We start from the raw sequence: 15118 nt of genomic DNA, 5'->3' as shown, positions 1-15118 counted from the left end.
TCCATGCTTGCCGTGGTATGGCGTCTGCACAGGTAACTCAGGAAAAAAGGCGCGAAACGATTGTCTGCCCTTGCTTTCATGGAGGGAGGGAGGGAACGGGGGCCTGACGATATGTACCCAGAATCACCCGTGACAATGTTTTAGCCCCATCAGGCATTGGGATCTCAACCCAGAATTCCAATGGGCAGCGGAGACTGCGGGAACTGTGGGATAGCTACCCACAGTGCAACGCTCCGGAAGTTGACGCTTGCCTTGGTACTGTGGAAGCGCTCCGCCGAGTTAATGCACTTAGAGCATTTTCTGTGGGGACACACACACTCGAATATATAAAACCGATTTCTAAAAAACCGACTTCTATAAATTCAACCTTATTCTGTAGTGTAGACATACCCTTAGAGAGACAACGAGGGTGGGGGTGGGGAGGGAATCTCTTTTATTGGACCAACTTCTGTTGGTGAGCAAAAGAAGCTTTTGAGCTTAAACAGAACTCTGCCTCAGGTCTGGGAAACGGCCCTACACAGGGATAAAACACTGTTTTTCCTCCCAGAGTGTCATGGTTAGCAACACATGGACGGCCAACCCAGCTTCTGCTGCTTCCTAATCTAGCCCAAACGCCAAGGGGCAGAGAGTGGGCTCTTACTAAGGTTGGAGCAGGGCAACTGGGAAGAGCTGGCTCGGAGGCTGAAGCGTAGTTGGTCTCTAGGCACAGGATGCTGGGCACCTGGTTCCAGTTTGGGCTTTACATTTGCCTTTAGGACTTTGTTACAAAGCATGGCAAAAAAATCAACCCACCCAGAACCCTAATGTTCATCTACTTCCTTGTTCCATGCAAGTGGTGTTTGCTCCTGGCTGGGGGCAGTGACTATTAGGAAGAAAATGTGTATGTGAATAGGAACAGACAATTGGTGTCCTGGGGGAAAGATGTGGACAGGTGAGACCAACCAGCAGCGACAGCTCCCTGGCACTCTCCTCCAGCTCAGGCTGCACTAACTGGAGCCATTTACTGTGGTCCCCAAGGGCCCAGGACACTCTGCCCCTGCCCTTTCAATCCAGACATGCCTTCAACTTCATGCAGAGAGCTGGGCGTTAGCTATGCCCACCCCTACACTTGGTGGAGACTCCTACCTGACTGGGAGAATCCCCAACTGGGGACTCAGGGATGGCACTGCCTGAGCAGCATAAAGAGAACCCCCCAGGGCAGAGAATCAGCCCCTAAATACAGGCTGTGACCCCTGGACCTGGTAGAAATATGTTCATTCCGTAGGCAGTGAGGATTCCCCACCCCCCAGCCTTTCTGAGTGAGGGAATGAGCTGAATTCCTTCTCTCTCTGAAGGTGGGGCCAGGGCTGGTCTACCTGACCTTTGAACATGCTTTCCTGGGCCGTGGGATCATTCTGCAGAGCGTGACGCCCGTGGAGCCTCTCCTGCAGCAAGTCATCCATAGGATCTATTATCAGCGCAACATGCCGGCAGTGATCCCCAAATTCATTCTCAAAGTGGAATGCGTTCAGGTAAGGCACGTTGTACGGCTGCACGTCAAGCTGGGCTGGGACTCCCAGTGGGAGGCAACTTACCCACAGTAGTTCAAACCCTGGTGCCTTTTTCCCTGTGGATCTGCCCCAGCAGGACCCCTACTCTGGGTCTCCCCTCCCAGGGAACCCCCAACCCTCTAGACCCACCTTGCCTCAGTGGCTACTGCCAGTCATCAGCTAGCCCCTGTTCACCGGGGTAGACTGCAGCGTACTGGCCATTCATCACTGGCAAGGGGGTAGGACCTGCTGCCTTTGCCTATCCTCAGGCGGCCCCTCTGATTAAGCCGGCCACACCTGTGGTCAGCTACAGTCAGCTTTCCCCAGCTGTTCTTAACTTCTTTCCCTGCTGCAGCCCTCTCCAGGGCTGCTTTTAACCCCCTCAGGGCCTGAGCGGGGTGACTACCCCGCTACACTGGGCTTGGATTACAACTAGTGCCAATTCCCCTGTGCCCCACAAGCTTTGGTAATGCTGCAAATGTACAGGGCAGACATGTAGACAGGCCAAGAGGCTGAATGCTAAAGGCACAGGAGATGGCAGGCAGCAAAGCTGCCTCTTGGTGCATTTCTTGGGTGGGTCTGGCTTAGGCTTCCACAAATGTGGCAGGAGTGAAGGGCAAAAGCAAGAATGACCTGACATGCCCCCTTGGTGCTCTGCTCCCTTGGTGCCTATCCTTCCCTTGGGCCAGATGGTATCCAAAGGCCTCAGGGAAGCTGTCGCTGAAGGGGGGGTGGGGGTGGGCACTAGGTATCCGGGACCCAACACGGCAAATGGGAGTGGGGAGGAGACTGGTGCAGATCCCAGGCATTGCACACTGTCCTAGCCTGCCTTGTTGCACTGTATCTGCCAGTAGCTGAGCCAGAGGCGAGGGCCTGGATGACCACGGAAGTCCTGCATCCTGTATCAAGGACCCCCTGGGTGCCTGGCTAGGTAAAGACCCGCAGTTTCTGTCCTTTGTTGCTGTTGAGAATCCTTGATGAGAGGAGTCCCTTCCGCACCTCAGATCACATTCGCTGAGCAAGGGGAGACCGGACAGTTTAATCTGGGCTCCACCAGCTCCTTCCAGTGCTTCACAACTCTTGGTGCTGGCGTTTTGATGCCTGTACCTTGCATTGCCCCAGTTACCCACAAAACCCTGCCCCCTAGAGCAGTGACAGAGGGCATTGCTCATTACCACTATCTGGGACCTCTCTGACTGGGGACTAGAACCCTGCCAGGGCCTGTAGCCCTTTCAACAGCAGCTCCAGGTTCACAACATCCGAGGCAGCTGAAGAGCTGGTGGCAGAAGCAAGGTGCTCTCAGACGGAGATTGCATGATGGATGGCAAAGGCCCTTTTTAGTTTTGGTAGCCTCTAAAAACCCCACCTGAGCTCAGAGCCCCTTCCTGCTGTGCCCTGACAGACCGACAGACAGACCCAGGTGGAGGGATAGCTCAGTGGTTTGAGCATTGGCCTGCTAAATGGAGGTTGTGAGCTCAATCCTTGAGGGGGCCATTTAGGGATCTGGGGCAAAAATTGGGGATTGGTCCTGCTTTGAGCAGGGGGTTGGACTAGATTCCCTCCTGAGGTCCCCTCCAACCCTGATATTCTATGATTCTATGACCCTGCCCTACAGAACTTTCATTGATGCACTATCGCACAAGGGAGCAAGGAGGACACTCCCCATTTTAGAGCAGAGGGACTGAGGCAGAAGAATTAGGGGACGTGCCAAAAGTCACAGGAAGTCTGTGCCAGTAACTGAATCCAGAACTCCTGAGACCACCATACCTCTCTGTCAGCACACACTGCACCAAGAAAGCCTCTTGGCACTACTCAGCTCGGCAGGACTGGCCAAGGTTTGCCAGTCCCTGCCAACAATGGGCCTTGGCATTCCCTCAGCTGGTTGTGCACGCTGGATGAAAGCTGGAGACTGTTTGCTCTGACTTGGCATGGTAGCTCTGCAAGGGGGGGTGGTTTCTAGGCTGGGAACAGCCCTATCTGCCGAGGGTCCAATATAAGCATTGCTACAGTGCAAACTTCAGGCCTTGCGTGTGTTACTAAGGTGTATGAGCAACGCTGGTCTCTCTAGTGGCTGCGCTGCAAATTGAGCTCCATTAAACTTATGTCTGGGTGGAATTTAAGTTGTTAGTCTTACCCTATAAAGCCCTTAATAGTTAGGAGCCTAGACATGAGCGTACCTCTCCCAGTGAGCTCCTGCTAGCTGCCTGACCAGCTCAAACCCTTGAGTTGGATCATCCTCTATCGTAAAGGGAAGGCACTGCTTTCAGGGTATTTTCTACCATGAGGGAAGCTGCTCTGAAGAAAGGTCTCCCATGCTGGGCTGCCAGAGTCCAGCCTTGTTACCCTTCTGTGGTGCCTGTGGATGGATACATATTGTGTGTTGCAGAGTTGTTAAAAGGCCCCATACCTGACAAGATTAGCCCCACGCCAGCTTGGTGTTAACATATTTAAACTGGAAAGGTAAATGCTATCATTCAGCACCTGGAGCCTATGAGAGGTGCTAAAAATAAACTCTTCTCTTAAACCTTGAGTGGTGCTAAGGGGCGATGCCGCCGGGCTGACAGAAATGCTGAGAGATTCCAGGTGAACCTGAAAAAGGATTTTGATAAAGAAAACTGGGAAGCAAGGAGCACTATGAATCCCTAAAGAGCCCCCAAGCTTGTGTGGTGAGGATGCAGGGAGTTAATGTGGATGCTTCACACAATGCACAGTCAACCTGTGGAACTCCTTGTCAGAGGATGTTATGAAGACCAAGACTATAACAAGGTTCAAAAAAGAACTAGATAAATTCATGGAGGACAGGTGCATCAATGGCTATTAGCCAGGATGGGTAGGGATTGTGGCCCTAGCCTTTGTTTGCCAGAAGCTGGGAATGGGCAACAGGGGGTGGATCACTTGATGATTTGAGAGAGAGGTTGGGGATAAGTATTAATACTTGGAGGTATAGGCCTCTGAGTGAGGGTCTTACATGCTAATTGCACTTCTTCCTCTCTCCACTGTAGAATATGCCCTGGCTGGGATGATTTAACTGGGAATTGGTCCTGCTTCGAGCAGGGGGTTGGACTAGATGACCTTCTGGGGTCCCTTCCAACCCTGATATTCTATGATTCTATGATTACCTGTTCGGTTCATTCCTTCTGGGGCACCTCTCATTGGCCACTGTCGGAGGACATGATACTGGGCTAGATGGACTTTTGGTCTGACCCAGTATGGCCATTCTTATGTTCTCTGTGGCTAATAAACACTCAAAACACAGTGCCAGCAAAAGCTGAATAGTTGAGCTTGTTTCAGAGCCAGGGGGATCGCTAGAAACACTAGTGTGCTGTACTAGTGGCATCCCCATTGGATTGGTAACATGAATGAGCCTCTAGTTCAAAGTTCCATATATCTAAAATGATTCTGCTTCTCCCCTCAGTTTGAACGTGACATCATGATCTGGAATAACAAGCAATATCTGTCTAAACCACTGCTGGTAAAAGAAGATTCTGCGATCCAAAGGCATAGGCGCTGGTTTGCTCAATTCTACACTGAGAACAGCACTAGATTCACTTTCCAAAAGGGTGGACTGGACTGGTGACATCCATGTGCTCAAAAGACATCAAATGGCTTCCTCGTCCATGAGAATCCCTTCCTCGTCCATGAGAATGGCAGCCAAGCTCATAGCAAGTTAATAAATCTGCATTTCTGGATTTTCAGTGGCAGTTGGGCGAATCTGCAATACAAGAAAACTCTCTAGTTCAATACTTCTACCCGGTCAAGTGTAGTGTCTTCCATGTAAGGCTGGGCAAATCTAGTAAGTGTTGTGTAGGCTTTGCTGTCATAACTGAGCTGTAGTACGGGGTGCCCCCCCCATCTCCAATGGGAAAATGAGACTGACAGAATCCCCTTGAAATATCATCTATGCTTTGCAGCTTTTGTTACTCAGGGACAATTGCATGAAACCCTGATCCATAGGTGCTGCAGGGCTCACATGTTCCTATTCTCTAAAGCTGTCATTTGACATCTGTTCCTCCTCCCCATAGCAAGTCACAATAGCAAACCTGGATTGTTACCATGGATGAGGAATAGGCAGAGTCACTCTTAGGAGCAGATGGTCTGTTCTCTTGCTAATGTACTTAGAAACTAGCAAGGAACCAACAGCAATGGTCAGGGCTGGCTATAGATGGTCCCTGATGGATCTCTACAGGAGTTTTTCCAAGGAGTTTATCAGCTCCTGAACAGATGTTAATGGACATATAGCATCTAATGAAGAAGGGAAGTAATTTTCCGATTGTCTTACAGTGTAAGAACGTAAAAACCAAACTTCTTGTACAAAGATTAGTTCCCCTTGGAGTAATGCGTATGTGGATAGTAACAACTGACTGAACACCAGCAGGGACTTGTTTAGAAAGCTATGGCCTCATCTGGGGCAAGTGCAGAGAGTGCTGACATACTGTGCAATCAGCATTTAGTATGTGTATGAAACCGATCTCTGCTGGTCTGGCTAAAAAACTGCTCTAGTTTCCATTGTGCTTTGTTCCTCAGTAGTATAAATAGATGGACCAACTTCTGCCTTGACTTACAACCTCCAGACTCCTGTTTGCTCCAGGTAAGTCAGGGCAGAATTTGGTGATCAGACTGTAATGTAGTTACTCTGTGCTAATAGCCTTCAAAAACGAATGTACAGCGCACAGAACTGTTGGGAGCTTTCCATGCTAGGCTGCACCGTGCTGGAGCTGATTGACATTGTCTGCTATACAGATCGCTTGTGCCAAACAAAAGAAGAGGGTTACAAGGCATTCTGTGAACTTGCCCTCGTGTATCTTGTGAATTCTGCACTTTACTGAGCCTTTTGTTTTTGCACTGAACCATAACACAATGTTAACCAGCGAGCCAGAGGCCTTTCCTTTCCAGGAGTTTCTCTAGCCCCACACTGGTTACTGTGTGAACTGCTTAAACTAGTCCCTTAATGTCAAAGTCTCGAGGGGGTAGTGTAGTCCGTTGGGGGGAGTGGCTCCTCCCCCTCCGGGTCTGTGGATGGCCAATCCGCCCCACTACAGGTAGTATTTACTTCATTGTTTGCGATGGGGGCTACGGCCATAGAATCGCCATGGCCTTGGGTTGCTCATCACCTAAATGCTGAAGCAGGCCTGTACTACGTGGCATAGCAATGTCAAGTGGGCTAGTCAACCCCCCGGCAAACGTCTGGCTCTCTGGTGCGATGGATCGTGTACTAATAGGGATGGGTTCCACAAAGGGATTACAATAGTTAAATAAGTCTTGGAACAATTACTTCTGGGTGGAACCACGACCAGGCTGAATGGGTTCTTCTCTGGCTCACACATCATCCAAAGAAGTGTTCACAAGTGGCACTGGTTTCATCTTGTCGGTGAAAATTCTTTCTATAGCATGAAATGGGCTTTTGTTTTGATCCTTGTGTTTACTGGTAGACTCTTTATAGTTACTATTTTTATATTACAAAGGTTTCATAAAAATTTATAGAATAAAAATATACAAAGTGTTACATGACTCGTCAGTCTCCATAGGTCCAGGGAAGAACCTCAGTGCTTTCTAAACCAGCAGCACTCAGCTGAGCTTTACCTATGGCTTCCTTGGGGGGGATGAAATGGGGAAATTAACGTACTTTTTGGTTTGCCATAGCCTATGTGCCTGGCCTACACCAGTCGATTAAAGTCAGGCTCAGCAGAATTTGATTTTTTTTCTAACTTTGATGATTGATTTTTAAAAAATGTTTTAAAACTATTTTTATTTTTTACAGTGGCTAGAATTTAAGGTGGGTGGGGTTCAGATTAGATTTTCGTGGACAGTGGGGCTTCATGGGACTCACTGCGTGGCTGAGGTGCCCAAAACACTGGGGCACAAGGTGCAGGGAGGGCTGCGGTCCTGGCCTGGCCAAACAGAGATTTCCCTCCCCGCCCCCAAACAGCTTGTCAGCTGCAGTGGGTGTTCACGGGTATCTACCAGTTCCAGCCGAACATTGCCAAGCTGAAGTGTAGTACAGCACTGTGGTGCCACCTAGTGGGAAGGAAGGAAAATCACTCCTGGCTTCAGAAGCCTCAGCCGGACCCTTCCAGTTAGCATTGGTGTGAAGTACAGCTTTTAATTGCGTTACCATATGTGCCATGCACAGGGCCGGCTCTAAGCACCAGCAAAACAAGCAGGTGCTTGGGGTGGCCCATTTCTAGGCGCCGGCCATGCCACCCCAGCTTGCCTCCGCTCTGCCTCCGCCTGCTCCCCTGAGCACACTGCCGCTTCTCCCCCCTCCCGTCCAGGCTGGCCACGCCAAACAGCTGTTTCTTGCCTGGGAGGGGGGAGAAGCTGAGCGGCGGCCCGCTCGGGGGAGGCGGCAGTTGTGGAGCGAAGGCGAGCTGGGGCAGGGAGTGGTTCCTCTACCTCTCCCGTTACTTCCTGCACTCCCCCGCCACGCTCGCTCACCTCTGCTCCACCTGCTCCCTTGAACTGGCTGCCTCTCCCTCACCTGGGAGGGAGGTGGGAGAAGCGGAGCAGTGGCGTGTTCAGGGGAGCAGGCGGAGCGGAGGTGAGCTAGGGCGGGGGGTTGCGGGGGGGGGGAGCCGCAGGAAGCAATGTGGGGGGGTGGAATGCAGCACGCCTGGAGGAGGAGGCGGGGCTGGGGAGTTGGGGAAGGGGCGGAGTTGGGGCGAAGCTGGGGGCGGGGGGCATGAAAAAAAAGTGGGGCAGCCAAAAATTCTTTTGTTTGGCGCAGCAAAAATCCTAGAGCCTGCCCTGGCCATGCACCACAAATCCAACAAGCCCTGCATCCAAAACCAAGGCCATCAATTGTCTCCTGCAACGGCTAGATCCTGGAAGAATTCTGAGATTTTCCAGGTGGGATTATGAGTTTGCCCACTCCTGCAGCAATTGACAAGGGCGTGGCCTGTTGTCCCAGGGGGCCGTGCACACTCAGAGTGCTGTACTCTGGACTCACGAGGTACATGAGGTACTGTCAAAACACTGTGCAATAGCATATGTGGATGCACTGGCTCAAGCTGGCTAAACAGCCAGTACTGACAAGCGACAAATACAACAGTGAGACCTCTGCAGCCTATACATGACCCCCTATTTCTAGCGCCATGGAGAAATGATGTACAAATACAGCAAGAGCGATAGCTAAACAAACTGCAGTGTCCATCTTCCACCAGTAGGAGGGTAGGAGGTAGAGTGAGGGAAGAGGAGAATGCAACAAGTATCGGGAAGCACTTATCTCAAAGAACTCAAAGAATACTTTGAGGGGGTCAACAAGCATGTGGAGAAGGGGAATCTAGTGGATAAAAGTGTATTTAGATTTTCAGAAAGACTTTGACCAAGGTCCCTCACCAAAGGCTCTTAAACAAAGGAAGCTGTCATGGGATAAGAGGGAAGGGCCTCTCATGGATGGGTAACTGGTTAAAAGATGGGAAACAAAGGGTTGGAATAACTGGTCAGTTTTTAGAATGGAGAGAGGTAAATAGTGGTGTTCCCCAGGGGTCTGTACTGGGATCAGTCCTATTTAACATATTCACAAATGATTTGGAAAAAGAGGTAAACGGTGAGGGGCAAAATTTGCAGATGATACAAAACCACTCAAGATAGTTACGTTCCAAGCAGACTGTGAAGAGCTACAAAAGGATCTCACAAAACTGGAGTGACTGGGCAACAAAATGACATACGAAATTCAATGTTGATAAATGCAAAGTAATGCACATTGGAAAATATAATCCCAACTATACATACAAAATGATAGGTCTAAATTAGCCATTACCACTCATGAAAGAGATCTGGGAGTCATTGTGGATAGTTCTCTGAAAACATCCACTCAATGTGCAGCGGCAGTCAAAAAAGCAGAATGTTGGGAATCATCAAGAAAGGGATAGAAAATAAGACAGAAAATATTGTATTGCCTCTATATAAATGCATGGTACGCCCACATCGGCATGCAGATGTGGTCACCCCATTTCAAAAAAGACATACTGGAATTGGAAAAGTTCCAGAAAAGGGCAACAAAAATGATTAGCGGTATGGAAAGGCTTCCATATGAGGAGAGATTAATAAGACTGGGACTTTTCAGCTTGGAAAAAAGAGATGACTCAAGGGCAATATTACAGAGGTCTATAAAATCATGACTGGTGTGGAGAAAGTAAAAAAGGAAGCATTATTTATTCCTCATAACACAAGCAGTAGGGGTCACCAAATGAAATTAATAGGCAGCAGGTTTAACACAAACAATAGGAAGTATTTGGGGTGAAGGATCTGTCCATCGTTTTGGGAAAACAAGTAAGTAATGGGCCAAAGAGGAAGCAGAGGACAAACTGCCAGCTGTACAAAGTATGGGTACCAAACTTCTCTTGGCCAGGTGGAGGCAATCAGTATAACTTTAGTTTTCTCTCGCCATATCTTTAACAGGACCTTGGACATCAAAGCGAATGGGGGAAAAGGTGTACAATAGCTCTCTGCACCACGGGAAGATGAGTGTGTCCCCCAGGGACTGTTTCCCTAGTCCAGCCCTGATACAGTAGCAGAGACATTTCTTGTTCTGATAAGTAGCAAACAGATCTATTGTCGGGGTTCCCCATAGGTTGAATATGTTGTGAAGAATTGCTGGGTTCATTTCCCATTTGTGGTCATGAGAGAAATTCCAGCTGAGACTGTTGACTGTTGCATTTTATATCCCTGGTAAGTAAGGGGCTGAAATGACCACATTGTGGCAGATGTACCAATTCCAAAGTTTCAGCACTTCTGTGCAAAGGGAGGGTAATCGCCCCCTGGCGATTTATGTAAAACAAGCAAGTTATATTGTCTACCATGAGTTTCATGTTAGTATCCCTGATAAATGGGAGAAAGTGTCCACAGGGGTGTCTGATGGCTCTTAGTTCTAAAAGATTGATATGGAGAACTGCTTCCCTGGGAGACCACTTGCCCTGGACTTTGTGGTTATTTAGGTAGGATCCTTATTAGAGAGGCATCCATTGCTAGAATCAGCATCAGTGGGGGTTGTGTGAATGGAATACTTGCACGGATGTTGGATGGTTCTTTCCATCAGTCCAAGGAGTGTCTGACCCAGGAGGGCATGGACAGCAGCTTGTTTAGCCCATCCTTGTTTGGACAGTAGACAGATTTGAGCCATATCTGCAATCATCTCATGAACAACTGGGTTTGTGGAGTCACAAATGTGCATGCCACTATGTGCCTGAGAAGTTGGGAGACAATTCCTGGCCAGTGTACATGGGCTGGCCTGGGCCCTCTCTATGAGACTCGTCAGGGTGTTGGATCTGTACAGTGGGACGAACACTCTCACTTGCACTGCCTCGAGTTTGTCACCAATGAATTCTAGATGTTGTACTGGCGTCAAGGTCGATTTCTGGGTGTTGATCTGTAGACCCAGCTGCTCAAATATGTGCACAGACATCTGGGTGGTAAACCGGGTGTCTTGGAAAGAGTGAGCCTTGAGAAGGCAGTAGTCCAGGTATGGGTAGATGACAATTACCTAATGTTTGTAGGTGCACCACAACAATGGAGAGGACCTTGGAAAATACCCTGGGTGCAGACGAGAGGCTGAATGGGAGCACTCTGTACTGATAATGGTCCTGCCCAAAGGTAAATCAGAGGAGGGAGAACAAGCAGGGAGAACTGGAGGTCCTGGTGATGTCAAGGAACTATGACGTGATTGGAATAACAGAGACTTGGTGGGATAACTCACATGACTGGAGTACTGTCATGGATGGTTATAAACTGTTCAGGAAGGACAGGCAGGGCAGAAAAGGTGGGGGAGTAGCACTGTATGTAAGGGAGCAGTATGACTGCTCAGAGCTCCGGTACGAAACTGCAGAAAAACCTGAGTGTCTCTGGATTAAGTTTAGAAGTGTGTGCAACAAGAGTGATGTAGTGGTGGGAGTCTGCTATAGACCACCGGACCAGGGGGATGAGGTAGATGAGGCTTTCTTCCGGCAGCTCACGGAAGCTACTGGATCGCATGCCCTGATTCTCATGGGTGACTTTAATTTTCCTGATATCTGCTGGGAGAGCAATACAGCGGTGCATAGACAATCCAGGAAGTTTTTGGAAAGCGTAGGGGACAATTTCCTGGCGCAAGTGCTCGAGGAGCCAACTAGGGGGGGGCGCTTTTCTTGACCTGCTGCTCACAAACCGGGTAGAATTAGTGGGGGAAGCAAAAGTGGATGGGAATCTGGGGGGCAGTGACCATGAGTTGGTTGAGTTCAGGATCCTGACACAGGGAAGAAAGGTAAGCAGCACGATACGGACCCTGGACTTCAGGAAAGCAGACTTCGACTCCCTCAGGGAACGGATGGCCAGGATCCCCTGGGGGACTAACTTGAAGGGGAAAGGAGTCCAGGAGAGCTGGCTGTATTTCAAGGAATCCCTGTTGAGGTTACAGGGACAAACCATCCCGATGAGTCGAAAGAATAGTAAATATGGCAGGCGACCAGCTTGGCTTAATGGTGAAATCTTAGCGGATCTTAAACATAAAAAAGAAGCTTACAAGAAGTGGAAGGTTGGACATATGACCAGGGAAGAGTATAAAAATATTGCTAGGGCATGTAGGAATGTTATCAGGAGGGCCAAATCGCACCTGGAGCTGCAGCTAGCCAGAGATGTCAAGAGTAACAAGAAGGGTTTCTTCAGGTATGTTGGCAACAAGAAGAAAGCCAAGGAATGTGTGGGCCCCTTACTGAATGAGGGAGGCAAACTAGTGACAGAGGATGTGGAAAAAGCTAATGTACTCAATGCTTTTTTTGCCTCTGTTTTCACTAACAAGGTCAGCTCCCAGACTGCTACGCTGGGCATCACAAAATGGGGAAGAGATGGCCAGCCCTCTGTGGAGATAGAGGTGGTTAGGGACTTTTTAGAAAAGCTGGACGTGCACAAGTCCATGGGGCCGGACGAGTTGCATCCGAGAGTGCTGAAGGAACTGGCGGCTGTGATTGCAGAGCCATTGGCCATTATCTTTGAAAACTCGTGGCGAACCGGGGAAGTCCCGGATGACTGGAAAAAGGCTAATGTAGTGCCAATCTTTAAAAAAGGGAAGAAGGAGGATCCTGGGAACTACAGGCCAGTCAGCCTCACTTCAGTCCCTGGAAAAATCATGGAGCAGGTCCTCAAAGAATCAATCCTGAAGCACTTGCATGAGAGGAAAGTGATCAGGAACAGCCAGCATGGATTCACCAAGGGAAGGTCATGCCTGACTAATCTAATCGCCTTCTATGATGAGATTACTGGTTCTGTGGATGAAGGGAAAGCAGTGGATGTATTGTTTCTTGACTTTAGCAAAGCTTTTGACACGGTCTCCCACAGTATTCTTGTCAGCAAGTTAAGGAAGTATGGGCTGGATGAATGCACTACAAGGTGGGTAGAAAGCTGGCTAGATTGTCGGGCTCAACGGGTAGTGATCAATGGCTCCATGTCTAGTTGGCAGCCGGTATCAAGTGGAGTGCCCCAAGGGTCGGTCCTGGGGCCGGTTTTGTTCAATATCTTCATAAATGATCTGGAGGATGGTGTGGATTGCACTCTCAGCAAATTTGCGGATGATACTAAACTGGGAGGAGTGGTAGATACACTGGAGGGGAGGGATAGGATACAGAAGGACCTAGACAAATTGGAGGATTGGGCCAAAAGAAATCTGATGAGGTTCAATAAGGATAAGTGCAGGGTCCTGCACTTAGGACGGAAGAACCCAATGCACAGCTACAGACTAGGGACCGAATGGCTAGGCAGCAGTTCTGCGGAAAAGGACCTAGGGGTGACAGTGGACGAGAAGCTGGATATGAGTCAGCAGTGTGCCCTTGTTGCCAAGAAGGCCAATGGCATTTTGGGATGTATAAGTAGGGGCATAGCGAGCAGATCGAGGGACGTGATCGTTCCCCTCTATTCGACATTGGTGAGGCCTCATCTGGAGTACTGTGTCCAGTTTTGGGCCCCACACTTCAAGAAGGATGTGGATAAATTGGAGAGAGTCCAGCGAAGGGCAACAAAAATGATTAGGGGTCTGGAACATATGAGTTATGAGGAGAGGCTGAGGGAGCTGGGATTGTTTAGCCTGCAGAAGAGAAGAATGAGGGGGGATTTGATAGCTGTTTTCAACTACCTGAAAGGGGGTTCCAAAGAGGATGGCTCTAGACTGTTCTCAATGGTATCAGATGACAGAACGAGGAGTAATGGTCTCAAGTTACAGTGGGGGAGGTTTAGATTGGATATTAGGAAAAACTTTTTCACTATGAGGGTGGTGAAACACTGGAATGCGTTACCTAGGGAGGTGGTAGAATCTCCTTCCTTAGAGGTTTTTAAGGTCAGGCTTGACAAAGCCCTGGCTGGGATGATTTAACTGGGAATTGGTCCTGCTTTGAGCAGGGGGTTGGACTAGATGACCTTCTGGGGTCCCTTCCAACCCTTATATTCTATGATTCTATGATTCTATGACTCTCCTGTGAGATGGTCGGATTGAAATGTGGAAGTAGGCATCTTGTAGGTCGAGGGCTGAAAACCAATCTCCTTGCTCCAGAGACAGAATAATGGCTGCTAGTGTGACCATCTTGAACTTTTGTGCCTTCATGTATCTGTTTAGCACCCTTAGATCTAGTAGGGATCTCCACTCTCCCTGTGTCTTGGGGATCAGCAAATAAAAACCCTTGCTTCTGAAGTGAGGGAGGACTGGATCTATGGCCCCTAGGCAAAGCAGGTGATCTATTTCCTGATGTAACAGAGCGGGGTAGGCAACCTATGGCACGCATGCCAAAGGTGGCATGAGAGCTGATTTTCAGTGACACTCACAATGCCCGGGTCCCGGCCACTGGTCCGGGGGGCTCTGCAATTTAATTTAATTTTAAATGAAGCTTCTTGAACATTTTAAAAACCTTATTTACTTTACATACAACTATAGTTTAGCTATATATTATAGACTTATAGAAAGAGACCTTCTAAAAATGTTAAAATGTATTACTGGCATGCAAAACCTTAAATTAGAGTGAATAAATGAAGACCTCGCACACCACTTCTGAAAGGTTGCCGACCCATGTAATAGACTCTCGTGAGAAGGATCCCTGAAGAGGTAAGGGGAGGGAGGTGCGGAGAACGTGAAGTGAATGGAGTAACCCTTCAAAAAATTTCCAAGACCCGCTTGTCAGAGGTGATGTTCTTTCAACTCCAGAGGAAGTGAGTCAGGTGACTTCTGAAAAGGTATGGAAGGTCTATATCTAGCAGCTGACGTTGTTGCAAGGATGGTTGTTATATGCACCTAATTCCTATTGAAATCAATGAGAGCTAGGCCTCTAACCTGCTTCGTCGCTATGACAGATCTCGCTAGGCATGTAACGGTGTCTTTGGGCACCTTCATCCTGCTGGCATTCTGAGAGCAATGGGCTGCAAGCTCCATTGTGCCCCATGGAAAATGCAAGTACTGATCACACCTGGTTAGTCTGGGTGTCAGCCAGACACTGATCCCTAAATTGCACTGTTCATTACACACATGGTAGGAGGGTGTCAGACTTCGAGGAGTGCAAAAGATTTTACCGCTATTCATGAATTAAGCCTTCAAGGAAGCTTTGCACGCCCACTTTACACAGCACAGCAGCTGCTTGCCG

General features: G+C 48.9%; 1 protein-coding gene across 1 annotated transcript in view; it reads left to right on the top strand.

Moving 5' to 3' along the window:
• LOC125623666 (cholesterol 7-desaturase nvd) overlaps positions 1-7032 on the top strand; it is a 53891-nt gene extending 46859 nt beyond the window's left edge. The window contains exons 6-7 of the mRNA XM_048823343.2: positions 1335-1511; positions 4945-7032. Of these exons, the coding sequence (XP_048679300.2) occupies positions 1335-1511; positions 4945-5106 (339 nt within the window). The 3' untranslated portion in view covers positions 5107-7032. The remainder of the gene's footprint in view (positions 1-1334; positions 1512-4944) is intronic.
• Positions 7033-15118: the final 8086 nt, after the last annotated feature.

The sequence above is a fragment of the Caretta caretta genome, chromosome 16, assembly GCF_965140235.1.
Source record: "Caretta caretta isolate rCarCar2 chromosome 16, rCarCar1.hap1, whole genome shotgun sequence".
Classification (NCBI taxonomy): Eukaryota; Metazoa; Chordata; order Testudines; family Cheloniidae; genus Caretta; species Caretta caretta.
Note: the sequence above shows the minus strand (reverse complement) of the source record. Positions and strands in the feature narration are given on the sequence as shown.